This window comes from Bos taurus, chromosome 13 (genome assembly GCF_002263795.3).
Source record: "Bos taurus isolate L1 Dominette 01449 registration number 42190680 breed Hereford chromosome 13, ARS-UCD2.0, whole genome shotgun sequence".
Classification (NCBI taxonomy): domain Eukaryota; kingdom Metazoa; phylum Chordata; class Mammalia; order Artiodactyla; family Bovidae; genus Bos; species Bos taurus.
The window spans coordinates 20,716,950-20,739,378 of NC_037340.1; the positions used below are offsets into that span (position 1 = coordinate 20,716,950).

A 22,429-nucleotide genomic window follows, 5' to 3' on the forward strand; every position below is an offset into this window, starting at 1 on the left:
CCCTGGAGCAGGAAATGGCTACCCACTCCAGTATTCTTGCCTATAAAATCCCATGGACAGAGGAGCCTGGTGGGCTACAGTCCACGGGGTAGCAAAGAGTCGGATACAACTGAGCGACTTCACTAAGCTTTATATAAATGGAAATATATAACCTTGATTTGTATTTCATGGAAAGATGATCTTTTTCAAATGTTTCTAATTTTTTCCATTTATTTAGATCTTTAATTTCTCTATATTTGAAGCTTCAGTGTATAGATTTTAAAAAGATTTTGCTAATATTTCCTTAGGTTTTTAAAAACTTTTGCAGCTATTGTAAATGTCACATTTTAAAAACTTAATTTTCGGAGTTGTTCCTGTATATATAAATGTAGTTATATTTTAAAATATTGACCTTGTATTCAATGACCTTGCTTATTTTAAAATTATAGTTAAGAATTTATAAATTATGGGCTCATAATTATTTTGTCTTCAAAGATTGACAATTTTATTTCCTTCTTTCTAAATCTTAAACTCTCTATTTTCAGTTTTATTGCTCTGACAAGGACCTCTGGAAAAATGTTGGCTAGAGCTGGTGATAGCTGCTGTACTTGTCTTATTCCTGTTGAGGGGAAAAACTGTCAGTAATTCAGCCTTGAATACTATAGTTACTAAAAGGTTGTTTTGTATTAGATAAAGATGTTCCTATTTGTAGTGTTAAAGTTTATGTATATGTGTGTGTGTGTGTTGGGGGGAGCCTGGGGTCTTATGATTGTATTTTATGATGAAGTATTTTTGGATATACTTCCAAAAATATATCTCTGGATTTATTTTCTTACAAGCCTGCCCCACAGAATGCTCTGAGTTAAGAGACCTATGGAATTATAGCATACCAGAGTGACTGTTCCTGTTTCTTTGGTATTTATTTAATAAATAATTAAAATAATAATTATTTTGTCTCCGAAGATATTTTTAATATAAATATAATTAATAAATATTCAAAATATTTATTTTGAATTAAAAATATTCAAAATATTTTGTCTTCAAAGATATTTTAAATATAAATAATAAACATTCAAATATAAATATAAATATTTGGATTTAATTATTTATTATTTAATCTGTTAAAACTGGGTTTATGATTTTCAGAACATATTGTGATAATCATCATTGTGATGTTATCTTTTTTGTTTATAATAAAATAATGATTTTTTCAAACATTAAACCACCCTTGTATTCCTGACGCAAACTTCTTTTGACTGGTTTTATTTATGATTTCTTCCTGCATAATGGTATATTTGTGATATTTTTACCTAAATTCATTATAAGGTATTTTCTAATGTTCTCACAGCATCTAAGGAATCCTTTTTGGGCCATATTGCATTACAAGGGGTGCATCCTTTGCAAAAGGTGAGGTTGAGGCTGGCCTGGACAGTGTAGCCTGGGGAGGCTGACCCCTCCATTCTTTATTTTTATACTGTGCTGGTCAGCTAGCCCCTCTGGTGTTACAGGAGTTTTACAAGAACAGTTTTACGATGAACAGTTAAGATGAACAGAAACAGTCTCTTTGGTATGCTATAATTCCATAGGTCTCTTAATTCAGAGCATTCTGTGGTCCAGGCTTGTAAGAAAATAAATCCAGAGATATATTTCTGGAAGTATATGGGCCTGGGGTCAGAGTTCATTCTCTTTAGGGTCTACCTGCATATATAAATTTTAAGTCAATACTGTCTGTTTTTCAAGCATTTGGTTAAAATGTTCTCTAGATGGCATTTAGCTTCCACATCAGTTTTCACTAATGTAATATTTTCATAATATTATCTTTTCGTCTAAAACATGTTATCTCTTTTCACTTAATCAGAAGTCTTATAGTTTTTCATGGAGTTTTATGATGTTCTTCATACAAGTCCTGTCCTTTTCTTGTTAAATTTATTCCTACATATCTTGTATCATCATTGTTAATTGTGAGTAGAATATTTCTTATCATTCTATATTCAGGGTCTTATTGCTAAAATAAATAAAAAAACTTAGAAGTATTTCTCTGAATTTACCTTGCTAAATTCTCTTATTGATACCTGTCTTTATTAAAAGAGAATTTGTTGGGGTGTCTGATTTTACAATTACATTATTGGCAATACTGGAACGCTATCTCTACTTTTCTGTTGTATTTACTAGAAATTTTATTTTCTTGACTTGCACATTTGCTAGACCTATGAGATAATATTAGTCTAAGATAAGTAATATTATCATACTAATATTTCCTCTAATTAGTAATGGTGACAGAATTTTCTAGGTAGTTTCTCATTATAATTAAAATAATTTTGTTGTTGGCCATTGAAGACATTATTTATTTTGAGGTAGATCATTAATCTTTATTGTTTCTTTTTAACATTTTATTGAGGTTATTGGGAATGAATGACTATTTTTCACAGTCTTTTCAATATTTGTTTATAAGGGTTTCCCTGGTGGCTCAGACGGTAAAGACTCCGCCTGCAATGCAGGAGACCCGGGTTTGATCCCTGAGTCAGGAAGATCCCCTGGAGAAGGAAATGGCAACCCAGTCCAGTATTCTTGCCTGGAAAATCCCATGGATGGAGGAGTCTGGCCAACTACAGTCCATGGGTCGCAAAGAGTCATACACGACTGAGCGATTTCACTTTTGCTTTCACTCTATATGACTCTATTATTTTACTCTTTAATTTGATCTTATTGACTATGTTGATAAGACTGTTAAACCAAACTTCTATTCTTGGAAAGCTCATTGGTCGGGGCACAGCATTTTTTTTTAAGAATTGCAAATGCAATTGAGACATTTTAATTAGAGTTTTGTATCTATGATCATGAGTGATATTGATCTATAGTTTAATTCTCTTTTCATCATTTTTAACATTAGAGATATCTGGCACCATAAAATGAGTCAAGGAACTGTTCATATTTTCCTAAAACCTGTGATATATGAAAGTAATGTGCAAATATTTGTTCTTTAAAAATAAAATAAAATAAATGGTGGGGCCATACACCCTGGTAGATTGTTTTCCTATCACTTTTCCAGTTAATTTTGTGGGATAATCAACTTGTTCAAACCTTTTGCTTCTTTTAGATTTTGGAGTTTTAGTGTTTATGTGTTTCATCCTTCATTAACTGCTTGTTCGAAATTGTCCATATTGTTTTAAATGACCAGAGGAGTAAGATCTTTGAATATTGTTAATGTTTAGAACTTTTATTAGTCTTTTGGCAATATTCAGTTGATTTTTACTTGAACCTGAAGATTTTTGAGCTGGAATAATTTTTCAAAGTCATCTTTTCCTACTCTTTTACAGGTGAAATAGAGAATTTAATGAACTCATATACTCTTTCTATTACTCTTAGTCTGGAGTTGGGAACAGTGGGCATTATCCTTCCCAATTGGGTTTGGATTTAAAGCCCATAGAAACTGGGTTCTGTTTTTCTCACTCAGAGACTGCACTGCTGACTTGCAGCCGTGGTAGTTTGGTTAAACATGTGGTGGTACCTGTAACACATTTAATTATGAAATCCTTTTCATTCTGTGCAATCAGCGTTGATCTGGCTAAGAAAATTCCCTTCTGAATGTGTTTTATTTCATCAAAATAGTTGTTTTTACTATTTTGTGATTATCAAAGGGCAGAATCAGACCTTGACATTGTGCAGCATAGACTACCTTGTAAATATTCATTAGTCAAGGAAGCTACCCTGACCACTCTTCTGAATGTGTGATCTTTCCGGCTGGTAAGAGATGTTATCCCCCCTGTACATTTGCCATTAGCACTTCCATTGTAGTTAAAATCTAAAAGCAGTTATTTTGTTAACACTCAGATTACATCTTTAATTAAGCTTTCATTCCCACCAGCACAGACAACAATGACAAACATGTAAGCCCCAGGAGAAACCAAGCTCATTCTATAGGCTCTCATCTTTCAGTACATCCAGAAGAAATTTACAAGTAAAGATCTCCTAGGAATTTTCCAAAGGCATGCTGAATATCTAATTGTAAATTTAGAAGCTTCGTTTAATTTAATTTCAAACCGTGACTTGAGTTAAGCCAATAAAACATGTTCATTGAGAGAATTTAGATCAAGAGCTTATTTTTCATCAATGAGATTTTATTTCAAATATTTAGTGTTATCCATATGACAGCAATTCATGGTTATCTCTGGAATTTAATGGTAAAGAAGTAAAAACGTAATTTTCTTTATCTGATTGACAGTTGAATGTGTGCACGGTTGAGCTATTAGAGCAAAGAACCGCCAAATGTACAAGAGAAGAACTTTTATCCACATGACTTTATGTTTGTTTTTGCAGGATCATTTATTTATTTTGGGGCACATCAACCACCTGCAGTGGCCAAGCTTGGAAGTCCTGTTCTTACAAAATCAGTCACTGCCTCTACCCCATGTCAGGTAACCAATTACTGGAATTTTCATTGGCCAGTCTGTGGTTATAAACTGTTAGGCTTGGGTTACTCCAGCTAGTAAATGCCTCCTATGTTTTACTACTATTTTCATGATGTATTGAGAGATCTGTGTGAGCTATTTCAACAGGAAATGTCATGTCATTCCAAAAGACATTTACAGCGTATAACTTGCACCCTTTGTTTGGGGGGCCTATTCAAAAATATTTCTATCATTTTGTATTCTTTCCATGTAGTTCTTTCAATAATTTAAAGCTGTGGATACACGTTGCCCCAACTGCTTGTTATTTTGGCCAGAAATGTTGCTAATAATTGAGGAAAATAAAAGCAGTTTAACAAATTCTGTTGAAAACAAGATGAAAGGGTGAATAAATGAAGACAAATCTGTGCAGGAAAAATAAATATATTTCCAGAATTTTATTTTTTCAGTTAGTCTTTCTGGTGCCACTAAACACAGACCAAGCGGTAAAACACTCAGTTCATTCCCACAGCATAACAGAGAAGAAGGCGAGGGAACTTTGGAGTCAGATGAACCTGGTTCCAATTTCACTTCTGCCACAGATGATATGCTCTGAGACTCAGTGTCCACACTGGAAGCATAGTGTTAGTACACCTACTTCACATGGTTGTGAGAACTCAAATGTGATTAAAGGATCTGGGAAAGTATTTGGGACATAGTAGGTGTTCAATAAACATAATCCTTCCATTTTTCCATAACACTAATGTTTCCATTAGAAGTTTTTATCCTTTTGAGAGTTCTTTTTTTTTTCTTTTGAGAGTTCTAACATGTCTGTGAGCCTGTAGATTTCAGCTTTCTTTTTCTCCCTTTACTTATCAGAAAATAATGAAGGGATCAGTAGTCCCACACACTAAATTCATTGCCTGGAAATGCAGGGTTACAGAATTAATTCAGGCATTCCTGGTGATAAATTACAGATCATTCAGAGGTGTAAATTTAATTATACTTTCAGCATGGTATAAGCCTGACTGAGAGTGCCTGCAACTCTTAATAGATTGTCCTACTCTTTTTATTTTTTCCTTTGTTTTTTTGTTGTCCATATCTTTGTGAGAATTTGGATTAAAACAATGGCCTGAACTCCACCTCCATCTCACCCACTTGGACTCTAGACTCTCCCACCTTTGGTTTATTTTAATTAAATCTGATGTGATAGATATAGATTTTTTTGGAGAACTTGTGAAACATTTACTTGCTCTTTAAAAGCACTTTACAGACTTACTGAACTTTAATTCAAGATCACATACCAAAGTAATGCAACTGCTGTTGTTAAATTCATTAAAGACTGGATAAAAAGGAATGGAATGTATTAATTCTGCCTCTTTTACAGAAGTATGGAAACTAACATTAAGAACTTATTAGAAATTCTGAGACTCATTAAGAAATCATACAGCTCTCTTCTTTTTCAAGATGATTTGCATTTCCTGTTGTGTGTGGGTAGCCATTAATTTGTGGTCATTGGGATTGACCCACAATTTATGATTGTTTCCACTTGAGGACATTTTTCTTTATTGTGGCTTAAATTTGGAGCTTACCTATGGGAGCTATTGGGGTGGAGCCTCAGTAAAAGCAATGAGCAATTTAGATGCTTTGTTGTTTGTCTCTCCACCTTTGTTCTCAGATACTAATTTAGGGGCTTGCCTTGATTTGTGGAAAAATAAGAGGTTACAGAGGAAGACTGCCAGAGGAAGTCTTTGTTCCCTTTTAACTGCATCTGCTTGAATGTTAGGAATATTTGAGTTAGAAGGGTGGATATTTGGGTTACTTCATAGTACTTTCCAGCTTAGAATTATTATTTAATTGTTATAGGTTATTCATAGTCTGAGATGGGCATAGCCAAGGAGAGATCCCATAGGAGTATTTTAAGAATATACTATTACTTTTTTAGAAGTCTGTGGTAATGTGTGTTTCTTTCTTTCATGAAAGTTACAAAATAAGCTAACAGAACAAATTCTTATCTTCCTCAGTAACCAGAAAATGCAGCTGATCTTCCTAATTGGAACCTATTGATCATAGCTGTATTCATGGAATAGCAAATGTTCTTTGTAATAAAATAATAAAGAGAGGCAGTGAGATAACCAAAGTGAGGAACTTTGATATGATTAAAGCTTTCATTTTATGAAATTATATGATTTTTTCTCTACATAATCATATCAGGCTAATACAGCTAAGAATATATTTTTGAAAGGACTTTATGAAAGGAATATGAAGCTTTCTTTTGAAACTTTTTCTAACAGACTTTTAGGGTCATTTTACATGAATTACCTTGTACTTTATGTGTAGACTACACATGCCATCGACATACAGAATTGGTCCTGCAACTATGCAGTATTCATGGTGTGGACTTTTATTTAAAAGCTTCAAAAACTCCTTTAGTCACTGGTGGAAATTTGGCATTTTTCCTTAGAATAGCCAGGAGATAGGACACACAGAACATGTGGAAGCCAGAAGCTAGTATTTCTTATTGCTGTTGAAATACTGTTACTGTTTTTAATAAATCAGGAAATATAGAATATGAAAGAGGTTTGTGAGAATATTAATATTTTCTGAGCTCTCATATTTGAGTTACTGTTTGAAAGACCAAATATCTCACTTCACAATTAAATACAGCAGGACTGATAACATGAAGCTTTTGCTTTCAATGCTATTAACAGTTTATCTGTTTGACTTTTGTTCTAAATTCCCCAACACATACTTGCTATTCTAATAGTCTTTAATTTAAAAATTCTTAAAATTAAAAAAAAAGTCAATGGGTATATCAGGAAAAAGATTGATGAAACAAAAGATAGACTGGTTCCAAAAATAAAGTTTGAGAGCCAGGCTACATGTTTGAATTGAAGTATCCCAGCAGCTAGTACAGAGAGAGACATGTGAGTTGTCATTTGGCTCAGGTTCAAGGAATTAAAAAACAAAAGAAAAATAATTCTTCTGAGACTCCTGAGTGCACACGTACAAGTGTAAATGTTCTTTCTCTGACTCAGTGCACACCTGTTACTTCCATACTCCATGTGGATATTAAAGGGACAATAGAAACACATTTGTCATAATATAGAAAATATTTGCCAAAATATAGAATTTAGTGAAGGATACTAATAGCAGTTCAGTGTTAAATGCTTCACAGCATGATAAAAATATAATATATGTAATACCAGAGTGGGTAGCCATTACCTTCTCCAGAGGATCTTCCTGACCCAGGGATCAAGCCCAGGTCTCCTGCATTCCAGACAGATTCTTTACCATCTGAGCCACCAAGGAAGCCCAATATATAATATTATCTGTAATTATGTGTAATGTATAAAGTAACAACACATACATTAAACATATATAAGATATATAACATTTAACAATATAAAATGTAACAGTGATAACCCACTTGTAGCAACTCTCTCAATGAGTTTTAAGAGGCCATGTTTTATCATGTTCCCCTACTAGAGTGATAAAGTCTTATCAGAGAGAAATTTAGGAAATTTGCGGTGGGACTTGAAATGGTGCAATCATGATTTGTTCTGTTTTCTTTACTCCAAGGATAGGATTAGATCATGTTAGAGATCCTGGGCTTCCCCAGTGGTGCTGGTGATAAAGAACCCACCTGCCAGTGCAGGTTAGATGTAAAAGACTGGGGTTTGTTCCCTGGGTCGAACTAGAGTGGGTTTTGATGTATTCTTGCCTGAAGAGTCCCATGGACAGAGGAGCCTGGCAGGCTGCAGCCCTGCAGGGCATACAGAATTGGACACAGCTGAAGCGACTTTGCATGCATGCATACATGTTAGATATTCTAGAGGAAACAATGGATTTTGGGGAAAAGTTGAGCAGATATTCTTTCTTATTGGACATGGTTAAAACACACCCAGATTAATCATTTAGATGAGAAAAGACTATATTTTATTGAAGACTTCAAACTTCCACTTAAGCTCATTCAGATAAAAAAGTCAGTCAAAAGCATCATTATGACTAGGAGTCGTAAGAATCACTATAGTAGTAGTAGTGTTAGTCACTTAGTCATGTATGACTCTTTGTGACTCTATGGACAGTAGCCCACCAGGCTCCTCTGTCCATGAGATTCTCCAGGCAAGAATACTGATGAAGTGGGTTGCTATGTTCTTCTCCAGGGGATCTTCCCAACCCAGGGATTGAAGCCAGGTCTCTATGCATTGCCTGCGATACAATAGACCTGGGTTCAATCCCCGGGTCAGGAAGATCCCCTGGAGAAAGGCATGGCAACCCACTCCAGATTTCTTGTACTCCAGTATTCTGGTAATGTTAAAGGGGGATGTATGAGAGAGACAGATGAATGCTCCCTCTGTACTACATGGACTTATTCCCAGCTGAGTTTTGAGGAGTTACAGATATCTTGTTTCTTTCTCTTTTTTTGGTGTATGCATGTTTTATTTTTTTGTCTTATTCTGGATCTTGAAGCTACAACAGGTGTTGGAAACACCAGACAGGGGTCGATGTTTGTGGCCGAGAAAACAAAGCTAACTGCGCATTTGGAGAAAATGAGAAAAGACATGAAGATTTGACCAATAAGCTCCCTCATAGGGAAGCAAAAGGAGTCAAGAGCATAAGAAAGTTGAGGAAAAAAGCAGAAAATCTAAAGAGTAGAGTTCTGATTGGAGACAAACCCAAATCAGATGAAATAGCAAAGAGAAATAAAGAAGACATTATTTTGAGCTTCTAAATAATGTCCTGTTATATCTGTTGCTGCTGCTGCTGCTAAGTCGCTTCAGTCATGTCCGACTCTGTGTGACCCCATAGACGGCAGTCCACCAGGCTCCCTCATCCCTGGGATTCTCCAGGCAAGAACACTGGAGTGGGTTGCCATTTCCTTCTCCAATGCATGAAAGTGAAAAGTGAAAGTGAAGTCGCTCAGTAGTGTCAGACCCTCAGCGACCCTACAGACTGTAGCCTACCAGGCTCCTCCGTCCGTGGGACTTTCCAGGCAAGAGTACTAGAGTGGGGTGCCATTGCCTTCTCCTAATAAGTAATTCCTAGTTGTTCCTAATCATATTGTTTTGTAGAGATTGGCCTTTCCTCTGGGAATATCACAGGGCCCTGTAGAAACAGAGTAGCAAGATTAGTTATTCAGCCTGCACTCAGTAACTAATAGTATGTCACGCATAACTAATAGTGTAAGTCACTCAATAAGATGTCCTTTCTTTTTATAGTAAAATGAATGATTCAGTATTTTAAAAAATATATACAAATAATATAAAATCAGAGAATACAATTAAAAACAGTAAATTAATTTGAGCTTCATTTCTTTTCTCTCCAATTTGCAACTAAAGGAATTGCTTTGTTGGAAGCTTTTTAAACCACATAAAATTCTCTTGAATAAATTGATTCAGTGTCTTGCATAGTCACCTTGTACATACAATCCAAGCTGTGGATATACAACTTACTGAAAACCCAGAAGAAATAAAAGCAAGCCTTTAATATTAACACTTTATATAACTGCTTTTTTTTTTTTTCCCGGCAGGGGGGCACACCAGGTCATAGTTCCCTGACCAGAGATTGAACTCTTGCCCCTTGCATTGGGAGCACAGAGTCTTAATCACTGAACCACCAGGGAAGTCCCTATATCCCTGCTTTTTAGTGAATCAGACAAAAAGCAAGATAGTAGTTTCCTTTAAATGATAATTAATAAATACATTTTAAATGGTTGGTATCATTGTAATATGGGCTTCCCTGGTAACTCAGTGGTAGAGAATCCATCTGCCAGTGCAGGAGATGCGGGTTTAAACCTTGGGTTAGGAAGATCCCTTGGAGAAGGAAATGGCAACCCGCTCTAGTATTCTTGCCTTGGAAATCCTATGGAGAGAGGAGCCCGGTGGGCTGCAGTCAATGGGGCCACAAAGATTCAGACATGACTTAGTGACTAAACAATAAGAACAACAACATGATTTTAATATACATGCTTGATAGTTCTTTTTAATAGAATTTTCTGTGATGAAATTGTCTTCTGCATCCACTATGGAAGTCAGTAGCTACAAATAGCTATTGAGCATTTAAAATGTGATGATAACAGAGAGAGTGAATTTGTCATTTTGTTGAATTCATTTACATGTAAATAGCCACACTGTTTTCATATGCTTGTCCTTATATGCTTAATTGTTCCTTTTCGTTCTCTCCCATAAAACTTTGAGGTCCCTAAGGACACCTGATTCCTTGTACATTTTATGATACATGGCGGGGGGTGGGGGTTCTCTCTTTATTACTCTCTCTGAAGGTCTTTAGACATTTATTTATTTTTGGCTGTGCTGGGTCTTGGTTGCTTTGCGGGAGCTTTCTCTCGTTGTGGCGAGTAGAGGCTACTCTTGGTGGCGGTGTGCAGGCTTCTCATTGCGGTGGCTTCTCTTGTGGAGCACAGACTCCAGGCACACGGGCTTTAGTCGTCGTGGTGTATGGACTTAGTTGCTCTATGGCATGTGGAATCTTCCTGGACTAGGAATCGAACCTGTGTCCTCTGCATTGGCAGGGGGATTCTTATCCACTGTACCAAGAAAGTCCTATAAACATTTACTCTAACACTGATGCTGATAGTCCTACTCAAACTTCCTTCTTTTCTTTAGTATCTATTAACTGAATACCTACTAAATACAAAGTGCCCTAGTTGGTTCTATGAGGAATTAACAACGTGCATTGTGATTTTGAGTTCATGACATAATGTTACACTGCTGCTACTGCTGCTAAGTCACTTCAGTCGTGTCTGACTCTGTGTGACCCCATAGACGGCAGCCCACCAGACTCTGCCGTCCCTGGGATTCTCCAGGCAAGAACACACTGGAGTGGGTTGCCATTTCCTTCTCCAATGTATGGGAGTTGGTGATGGACAGGAAGGCCTGGTGTGCTGCGATTCATGGGGTCGCAAAGAGTCAGACACGACTGAGCGACTGAAATGAACTGAATATGTATTACAGTGGGAACTACAGATGTTGACTACATTCCTGTCTAAAGTCATAGCTGTATTAACTTTTGTACAGTATTTTCACCCTGACCAGTATTAAATTTGGAAAGATTCTGGGAGGTTTCTTGGACTATACCAAACTAAACAATTCTCCTCAAATCTCTATAAAGCCAATTCACTTTTAAAAACTAAATTAAATGTGAAGTTCTAAGCTCTTATCCAATTGAATATGGATCCCATTGGCATTTACTCTTAATGCACTATTAACCTCACACGGGTAATGTACTGAGTGACAATTTGACAGCTTGAAATTCTGGTGCGGCACGCACAACTCTTCAACTAGGTTTAAAGCTCTGTTTTGAATATTTACAAAGTTGGAACATGCTGAAACTATAGCAGGGATCTAAAATTTAATTGTGGTAGGGGACCCTGTAGCCTCCCTTTCCACAGAATTTAATTAAACAGTTCCATTTGACTTTATGTTTCTTGGTTTGCCTCAAGACCTGAGTGTAGGTGAGCTTAGTGGTAAAATCTGATATGAAATGGATGATCAGAAAGGATGCTTTGACCAAGTGATGGCAATTCGGTAGACACTGAAAAAAAATGTGTAACACATTGCAACAGAGAATGCTAGATGTTTCAAACAGTTTTTTAGAAGACATTACACATTTTTTTTCAACTTTCATCTCCACGGAAATTGGTACCCACAATGACATAAATGGGATAATAAATAAATAAATAATGCATGTAATAATGCCTGTCCATGCAGCAAGGTAAAAGTCCAGTGATGAAGGGAAAGAAAAAAAAAGCAGGAATTTAAAATGTAGTGAAACTGAAAAGGAGTCACTTTGAGTCGAAAGAGAATGATTTCATTTCTCAGGAGCCTCATCTCTGAACAATGCTCTGTCTTTGAAACATGAAGCATTAGAACTCTATGGCATAATGAGAGGAAGAAAAAATTACTGTTGTGTCTGAACCTGGTTTTGTGGGGGTTTTTTCTTGATATATTTTGTATTATATCATCCAACCACTGAGGCAATTAATTTTCAACTTGCCTTGTGTCCAGTCCTTAGTAAATGATCAGTAAATATTGGTTGAGTTATGATAGTGCTGAATTCCATGTTATAGCTGCAGCTGTCAGCACCTAAAATAATCCTCTCTGTTTTCTCCACTACCTCGTTAACCTGTCAGTCCTTTAGATTGTGCCACCATTGATGGTGAGTAGGAAACAAAATGATCAAATCTGGGCTCCCTAACCTCAAAAAGAACATTCTCTAGTTAGATTAAACTATTGATAAACAGTACTATGTGATCTCCCAAGGTTTTTGCTAATGTCACAACAAAGAAGGAATTAATGAAAAAGTATTCCTTGCAGTCTTCTTTTACTTGAGGAAATTTTGAAGACATCAAAGAGAATAAATAGCAGTATGTGATTTTGTAATTTGAGTCAGATATAGAATGTGTGTCTTCCTATATTCATAAGAAGCAGGAAAGCAGAGAAAAGGGTCCTAAAATTGTTCCCTAATGATGTAGACAAATATTTGTCCTCATGCTTGTCTGAGCAGGATGCTGGTGTCCCATGTCTTTAGACAGCTCTATAGCATGTGTTTAAAATACCAGTTAATGTAACTGCCTTGAGCCTTTTCTTAAGGAGGGGCCACAAAGGCTGGCAGAAGATGTACTTAGCATTTTCTGGGTCTACATATTTGGAGGAGAATTAAGATGATATTGAACACCAAAGTAATTTTGGGTATTTTTAATTATAGATCTACTGGGCATAAGTAAATGGAATATTTATATCACTCAAACACACTTTTCACCAGGTGCAGTTTTGGTATCATTTGTCTCAGCATTCACGTCTCTCGCTTTTTACAAGAACATCTCTGAATGGGGATTTGCAGAAGCACAGTGATCTAATCGGAATCTCTGAATCTCAATGGCGACAAGCAAAAATCAATCTCATTGCAAAGGCTGGAGAATCTACTCTCCCTTTTCAGGTAAGCATGTAAGAGATGAATACAACTCAGAAGAAGATGCTTATTTAATGCTGATCTTCCCGGACAATAGGAGAACACATATGTCCCATAAGTTTGTCTGATGTTGATAAAGCAAGCATATTCACAGTCAGAGATAAGTAGAGAAGTTATCTTGACTAAGTACTCACAACTTGTGGAAGCAGAGCGAAAGTGGAAGTAAGGATTGAACAGATGGCAGAGACAAGAGAAATGTAATGGGAAAATATTTTTCTTAAATAAGGATGGTGGAGTACATGAGGTAGTGAAAAAAATCTGAGCTGCATTCCTATTTGCTGTCCATTAATACTGAGAATTTTTATCACACTTTTACGTCATTTTCTTGGTTAAATAATGAAAGAAGGAAACTGTAGCTTATCAGATGAGTGCCCCAGCTTCCACCCTTCTGGACATGACTCCCTTCTGGATGATGTTTGGAAAGAGCTAGTTTAGTAACTAGATTGGGTGGTGGAATTAGAGGAACACACACTGCCATCAGTCAGATGGTCTGAGTTCCCATCTCTGCTTAACCCAAGGGTTGCTAAGTGACTGTATACATTATACTTTTGAGCTTCAGATTTCCCAATCTGTGAAAAGCACAGTGATAATAAAAGCAATACTTGGGGAAGCTGAGTATTAAAGAAAATGTAGCTAAAACGGTGGCTGTGAACCTGGGCTCTTTAGCCTGAGGTTCAAACCCTGGTATATAGTCAGAGGGAAATTGCTTAATCCTTCCATGCTTCTGATTTTCTCTCTATAAATGGGTGCATGGAGGTCTGTTGGGGTGTTCAAAGCCTCTGAAAAATAGCACACCTCATCTGCTACTCACTTCCTAACTGAGGCAAATACAGAAGTCCAACAGGGAGAACAAACTATTTTGGAGAAGATGCCTTTAGAACCTTCAGGGATATATTTAAAATAAGGACTTCCCTGTGGTCCAGTGGTTAAGAATCTGCCTGCCAATGCAGGGGACATGGGTTTGATTCCTGGTCCAGGAACTAACATCCCACTGGCCACAGGGCACCTAAAGCCTGTGCTCCACAAGAGAAGCCAATGCAATGAGAAGCCTGCACGCGGCAAGTAGAGATTAGCCCCCGCTCTTCGTAAGTAGCAAAGGCCTGTATGCAGCAATGAAGATGTAGTGCAGCCAAGAAATAAATTAATTTGTTTAAATTTAAAACAATACTTCACCTCAGAATAAACAGCCCCACCCAGAGAACAACCAAGTGCTAGAGAATCCAAGATTCAACCTTTGGGGAAACATTCTTATCATGAGTGACTAGGATGAATCACTGTTGTCTCCTCACTTGTAACAAATGCCCCCCTCTGATGGGGGGTGGTGATGATGGAGGAGGCCATGGATGGGGGCAGGAGGTGTGCGGGAACCCTCTGTACCTTCCTCTAAATTGTGCTCTAAAACTGTCCCTAAAGGTGCTCTAAAATCTTAATAAAAAACAAAATACAAAAACCAGAATGTTCTTTGTTGAAACTGACTCTTTGAGAAATATTAGCAGTTGAAACTCATACTGTTCTTTCTGGGCTTCATTAACCTGTCACTTATTATTGAAGAGTTTTAGCATAGTATAAGTGTTGTTTTTTTTTTTTAATATTTCTTATTTTGTCTTTGTTTTGCAGTGAAAATTGAGATTGCTCTTTATTATCTGGGGGACATATTAACTAGTTTGTGGATTGATCAGGGTTTGGCGAGATTTTGTAATTTGGCAAACAGCCGCACTCTGGTGCTCTCTTTCTCCCTTCACTCCCCTCCGTGGTGAATCAGCATCCTGTGTTGGTTTTTCTCTCTCCTAACCCGAGGGGTCCCAGTCAGCACCAGTCAGCCTCTTTTCTTTTTTTTCTTTTTAGTATATTTTTGGCCGCACTGTGCGGCATATGCGATTTTAGTTTCCCAACCAGGGATCAAACCTGCGCTCCCTGCCCTGGAAGCACGGAGTCTTAACCACTGGACCACTAGGGAAGTCCCAGGTTCTTCTTAATTCTTCTGGCTTTGGAGGGGAGTGAATGGCCCTGGGTTCTTGCTTTAAGCCTCAGCCGTGTTTAATTTGCCCTGAAAAGCTAAGGGTTTTAGCCTGTGCCTCTGTTCTGTTGTCTTCCCTGGTGGTTCAGACGGTAAAGCGTCTGTCTACAATGTGGGAGACCTGGGTTTGATCCCTGGGTTGGGAAGATGCCCTGGAGAAGGAAATGGCAATCCACTCCAGGACTATTGCCTGGAAAATCCCATGGACAGAGGAGCCTGGTAGGCTACAGCCCACGGGGTCGCAAAGAGTTGGACACAACTGAGCGACTTCACTTTCTTTCTGTTCCATCTCATGCAATCCTGTTAATTGGCTGTAGTAAAGGCTTGTTTTAGAAACTATAGTCAGTGAAAAGAAAAATAACTGTTTTCTCAGATTTCACCATTCAGAAGGCTATTATAGGTCCACAGTCTCTAAGCAGAAATTTAGAAAGTCAAAATTTGGAAAGCAATAAGCTTTTGAAAAACAAATTTAGAGGCAAAATTTAACCTGAGCTGAACCACTGTTAAGCAGTTCATTTAGTGATGGGTTTGATGATAGAAAGCTGCCCTCGGTCTCTCTGAGGGCATCATGATACATTTAAGATGAACATCCACAACTCTGAACTATTCAGATTTCAAATCCTAGTTGGACTCAAAGACTGTGGGTAAGGAATTGGGGTCTGTGTTAACATCCTGGTGTGAATCAGTGCAGATTTTATACACATTTTATAAGATAGATAAATACACAGTCACGCACATACATACCATGTTTTTATTGAATACATTGATATTATTTAGATACATTAGTAAACCTTTCAAACAAGTAGAAAGTACACAGAAAGGCAAACACCCATGTACTTAAACTTCAGAATGAATTAATATGAACATTTTCGTTTGCTTTTAATGTTGATATATTCTTCTTGGTTCCCTTCTCTACTCCATTTCTTATCCTCTACAAGCAACAAAAATGCTAAAATTATGTTGTTTTTAACCTGATTTTTCTAAGTGTATTTTCAAAGTTACAGAAATATGTGTGAGGAGTCTAGCTAGATGTAGTTCTACTTCATTCTTTGGTCAACAGCAAACGGAAAAGATGTTATACCTACAAAGAGTCAATCTAGCTCTTACATATTCAAATATTTAAAGTTTATCTTCTTGGAAACAGGCTCCTTTGGCACTTTAAATTTAATGGACTGAAGTATTTAAGGGTGACCTTCTTCATTGCCTGACCATCAGTATAATGCGGCTAAGCATATATTTGTAGAGAGTTATCTAATCCAAACGTTGGAAAGGAGAAAGGCACGGGACCGTGTGACCTCTCCGTTCTCTTGTAGCCATGACATTCAGATTCAGTGTGGTCCTTTTATGTCTCTTGTACACATCGCAACAGAATATAAATTGCTCTGATTTCTTTAGGAAATCAGTGCCTGGGTAGGTAGGGCTTTCAGTCTTCTGGTAGAAGTGAATTTGGCTTACTGTTTATTTTGCAAGAATAGCAAATTAGCATTTTAATTTTCTCTCCATTGCCTTTGCAGTTTTTATTGGAAGAACGTATGTCACATATTTCACATTAATAGTATTTTTTTTTCCGATCTGTTTTAACTGTTCCTACTCATTTTAAATATTCAGCTTTTTACACAAATATATCCACTTAATTTGCAATTTGTTTCCTAACTCTTCTTAATTTCATATCTAGAAGTGGTACTTTTTCTGAATACTGTTTATTGATTTCAGGTTGACCTGCTGTCTTTGAGTTTGCTACTAAAACATAATCGTGTCATATTTAGATTTTATTTTAAGATGACACTTTTGTGAAATTTTCTACAATAATTTTCACTCTTGATCAGTGTTGATGGTATAAATCAATAGCAATTTCCTGACGTTATTTGAGGATTCGGTGAAGGGTAAGATTTATAATGCAAAGTAAAAGCTGGTCTGGTCTCTGTAATGTTGCTATGTCCTTGGCCTTCTTAGTCCAGGGCGTCATTAAATCTTCTTTGCCAGGTAGCTGTGTCCTCCAGCATCTCTGAAGACCAGTTATCTCTTATTTCATGGTAGTGATGATGTTCAGCATAATCATCCATGGCTTAGGTTACACATTTTTCTTACTCAAAATGTGACCTTCAACCAATAACTTCAGCTCTCTAAGCTCTGTTTCCTTTGATTTAAAATGTGAACAAAAGTAGCCCTGCCTTCATAGGGTTAAAATAAGTGAATGCATTTTAACTTATTTAGCTTACTCCAGGCCTGGCATGTAAGAAAAAAAAAAAAAAAAGCATCCAAGCTCTTTAGTAAAAGTTTGCTGTTGATTTTATTTTTAACACCACCATCATTGTTTAAAAATTACTGTAGTCCAGTTTTTCTTTATTTGTTCTTACCATATTCCCATAGTCTCTGTTTCCCCTTAGATTCATATTTATTCATTCTCATTATCCTTTATTTAAAACAAGATATCAAAAAACCAAAATTTAAATATGCTAGTTTAATATTTCTCTGGAAAACCTTCTCTCAGTTTTGCAGATGTAAAAAGTAATCACTTGACTGTAAACAATATTTACCATTGCCGTGCTTCCTGAAAGCAAAAACAAGAATTCATTCTGCTCACTCAGGGAGTCATATAATATAATTGAATAAAACAAAACTCAGCAAGATCCTAAAAATTAGTTTTAGAAGGAAGGATATCTACATATAATTAGAAATTTTAGCTCTCAAGTTACCTTCAGAATCTTCTTAAAATTAGGTTTTTCTCTCTGCATTTTTGCATGGTTGAAGCATTTCTTCTGAGCAACCTCTGGCTCACACAGTGGTTATTAACTGATACTGTAGTTCTCAGTGGGGAGCTACCTTCAGTGACGAATTGAAAGATGAGCTTGGTTTAAAGCAAGTAATACTAAATAGAAACAGTGAAGATGATTTGGGCACAATCAGGTGATATTATTTACAGATATGAGATATATATTTTTAGAGGAATTTTAACATTTTTCTCTACTTAAAATTGGAGGATTTTAATTAATCTAGATCAAATTGTAACTGTTCATCACATAGTCTTGCATTTAATTATATAGAGGAAAGCAGGCAAAGGTGTAGGTGACCTAAAACTGAAGTTTAGTATTACCTCTCTACTAAAACTTTTTTCTGAATTCTGTCTCACATTCTTGGCAGAAGTAATGAAGTGCTTTTCTTTGATTCTCTTAGTATCGTATGCATATTTCTTATATAGTACTTATGGTATAGTTTAGGTGTCAATGTGTCTTACCAGGTTAATTTTAAGGTCTTTGAGCTCAGAGATCCTCCCTGATAACATGGAGATGCACTTACTAGCCACTTGCTAGCCTGGACTAGTTGTCCTGCTCTGTGTTGTTAAGACCCTGCACATATATATTTTCTTTCTTTCTTTCTTCTTCTTTTTTTTTTTTTAAGATGGTGGAATAACAACATAATGTGAGTGATTAACAAGAAAGAAAACAAATTATATTAGTCATTGTTTAGAAAGTTAGAATAAATTAAACTTAAGTAGGTGCCTCCAAGTGCTTTAGCATATGAATGTTATTAACCGTTGTAAGTGGTTTTTTGCCTAAGTAGGTTTCCATATATGTATATGTAATCTACATAAGTGTTTAAATATTCTGATATGTAAATGAATCATTGCCTTCAGCAGACACATTATAAATGAACTCATATCTCAATTAAATTGAGTTGTAAACCACGCAGTTGATTACCCCAAAGAGCTCATTTTAAATGCTTATAACTCTTAATGGCTCCAGTGGGAAGGTGGCCCTTCAGTTGTGATGAATGTTGCAACTTCTAATTGAAACAAGGTTACCTAGGATATTAAGGTTGCATAAGGTGCTGTCAAAGCAGTTATGACTTTATAAATTCCTAATTTGAATTTTCTGATCAAAACAATTTTCTAAAATTAGGTTGGAAGATTGGGACACATGCAAATAAGCTTCTCTACACAAAGAAATATGATTGTAATACATTTACTTTTGTTAAAAAATGATTAAGGAAGATAGTTTAGGGGGTACAAACAAGGTTTATTCAACACTTCAAGAAACAGTCTCTAATTTGAAGAAATGCAAAATGGGGTGGAAGGCAAGAGGCTTTATAGGGTAAAGAATAAAAAATGAGGAAGAGATAAAACAGAAAATATTCAGTTGGTTGAGGCCTCACAGTCAACCTTGTTTGGGTTGAGAAGGAATAAGGAAATATAGAGCCCAGAGTTGGCTTGAAGTTTGGATACTGACTGACTGAATATAATGTGTTTCTGGTGAAGAGGAACATTTAAAGGCATGAAAGTTACTTAAGTTTTGATTTGCTGTCATGGCGCCCAGGGCAGGAATGGCTCTATCTTGGGTCTAGAAATTAAAAAAAAAATGTTTATAGTGTATTTCTAATAATTTATCTTTCTGTAATTTTAGTTAATTTTGGAAGCTACAGTTTTATCATCAAACGCTACTGTTGCTCTAGATGACATCAGTGTATCCCAGGAATGTGAAATTTCATATAAGACACTTCCAGGTACTAGTGTACAAAGCAAAGGTAAGTTTTTTTCTTTTTTTTCTTATGGTTGTTGCAATTTTGAACATTAAAATGGTTTTCTTTGATACCAAAATATAAAAATATATGTATACATTTTAAGTTTTTGATATGGACCATTTAAAAAATCTTTTTTGAATTTATTACAATATTTTTCTGTTTTGGTTTTTGGCTGCAAGGCATGTGGGATCTTAGCTTCCTGACCAGGGATGAAACCCTCACCCCCTGCATGGGAAGGCAAAGTCTTAACCACTAGACCACCAGAAAAGTCCCTCAAAATATAAAATATATTAGAATACTTCATTAATATAGTTCATTAATACCAGGATGTGTATTATGTCACATGTCCATGAAAACTAAAACATTTCTTTTTTTTAAAAGAAAAAGGTAAAAATACGATCTATCACAGTCTAGGCTGAGGCTATCTAAAATAACATTGTACACTTGTGGCTAAAATTGTCACATACAGATTATTTAATTATAATAGTTATGAAAGAATCTTAAATATTTTGCATGTTTTAAAATACCTCTCTAATAATCTATTGTATTTTAATATTGTTTGATACTTCAAGTGAATATGTAATTAAATTCATGTTTCAGAATCACTCAGGAGTTCAAAAAAAGTATTGTTTGGAAAAGTGACTTAAGGCCAAAGAAGAATTTCAAAATTGACCCTAAAATTATGTGTTTAAATTCAAAACAACTTTTTCAAGAAATAGATGGAGTTTGACTAATTCTTTGACTACATATTTTGTAGAAAATTTCAATTGAGAGAAAGATATACTGTCATAACAATGGATCCCAAATAATAGAATAGGCATTTTTGAAAACCTCTCCATAATATACAGGCTTCCCTGGTGTCTCGGTGGTGAAGAATTCACTTGCCAATGCAGGAGACTCAGGTTTGATCCCTGGGTGGGGAAGATCCCCTAGAGAAGGAAATGGCAATCCACTGCAGTATTCCTGTCTGAGAAATCCCATGGACAGAGGAGCCTGGGGGTCTATAGTCCATGGAGTCTTTGTGAGAGCACGTTGAAACGGGTATATATTGTGCCTGCAGTTACTCTGTTATTTTAACACTGGTTGATGTTTCTCTCTGACCACCCCTTTCCTCAGGTCTCACTTAAGAAACAAAAATGAATGTTAAAAATGTTTCTGAAAATTGTCACACTTCATTTTATTAATCTCTTTACATAAAAAATAATTGCATGTGGACATCAGGCATGTCATACATTCTGAAGTTATGTTTTCTTATATGACATATTTAGTGAGAGAAGTTGCATTCTTAACAGGAGCTAAGTGCATTAATCAAGGATGATATAGGAGAAACAATTTTAAATTGAGATCTGAGTTAAAGAACTTTTCATTAAAGATCCTTTATTAAAGGCATCTTTCATTGGTGAGGCTGTATATTCTATGTCCTAACTGTACTGTGTTAACATGCTTTTACATTATTCAGAATATGTGTCCTGAATTTACAATAAACCATTCTAAGCTGTGTGTAGTGTGAGTGTGTGTGGGGAGGGGGAGGGGGTGTTGATAGACATTACAGAATGCAAAGCAGCAGATTTAATGATTAATGAGTTTTGGAGGGTTAACCAGAATTACCTTATTTCTGTTAGTTAATTAAATATTTTCCTTCTCCTAATTAAATGCTGCATCACCAGAATTGGAATAGTAGGAAGGTATTAGAGTTGACATTGAGGGCAGTGTATTTGGAAGCCGAAGTGGTTAAAAGTTTGAAATTATCAGTAAAATTAACCCTAGTAGAATTCTCTGAGAATACTTGATCTCACTTACAGAGAATTCTCTTCATAAATTAACTCAAAACTCATTCATGTGTGCTTCAATTGGCACGCCAGCTCAGTTGGTTAGAGCATAATTCTCATTAGGCCAAACTTAGGTGAATTATTCCTGAAAGACCAATGATTTTACACAAAGGAAAAAACTTTCTTACCATTTGTACAAATTTATCCAGTAGGCAATTGTAAGATCTCCTTCATGGACTTTAGTATTTCTACCAAGCAGGAGTTTAGGGATGGGAGTAGAAGGGGACTTGTCAAGTCCTACTTATGGTGAATTATGTTATATTTATGGCCAGAGATTTATTGAGACCCTATGCTTGCCATCTTTAGCCCATTTAAAAACTAGTGTTCATGAAACAATTATACATTCCATCTATTTGTTGGAAGAGAAAAAGATGTTTTATTCTCTCCATCTCTTAATTTGAAGCTGGACTTGCGCCACCTGAGGACGCAGGCTGGACTTCATCCAGCAGGGTGCATGATTTCACGTCTGACTGTCCAGATGGAGCAGAGGAAGCTAACTGTGGTGAGTGAGAGAGTCCAGAATCACTCGACTAAGATCTGTGGGTACATATTTACTCGCTGAATGTAAAGTGCGTGCTACTTAATTAATGAAGAAGGTTTCTTTTTTTGTTATTAATATCTTAAAAATATTTTTATCAAGGTGTGATTAATGTATAACATTATATTGGTTTCGGGCATACAACACAGTGCTCTGATATTTGAATATAATG

At 36.0% G+C, this 22,429-nt stretch overlaps 1 protein-coding gene across 3 annotated transcripts in view; it reads left to right on the forward strand.

Annotated features, from left to right (window-relative positions):
• Positions 1–22,429, forward strand: part of MALRD1 (MAM and LDL receptor class A domain containing 1) — a 554,066-nt gene that overhangs the window by 68,781 nt on the left and 462,856 nt on the right. For all 3 annotated transcript variants that reach the window (XM_015474019.3, XM_015474018.3, XM_010811194.3), the window contains exons 12-15: positions 4,297–4,394; positions 13,149–13,322; positions 19,773–19,893; positions 22,123–22,221. In XM_015474019.3, coding sequence (XP_015329505.1) covers positions 4,297–4,394; positions 13,149–13,322; positions 19,773–19,893; positions 22,123–22,221 — 492 coding nt within the window. The remainder of the gene's footprint in view (positions 1–4,296; positions 4,395–13,148; positions 13,323–19,772; positions 19,894–22,122; positions 22,222–22,429) is intronic.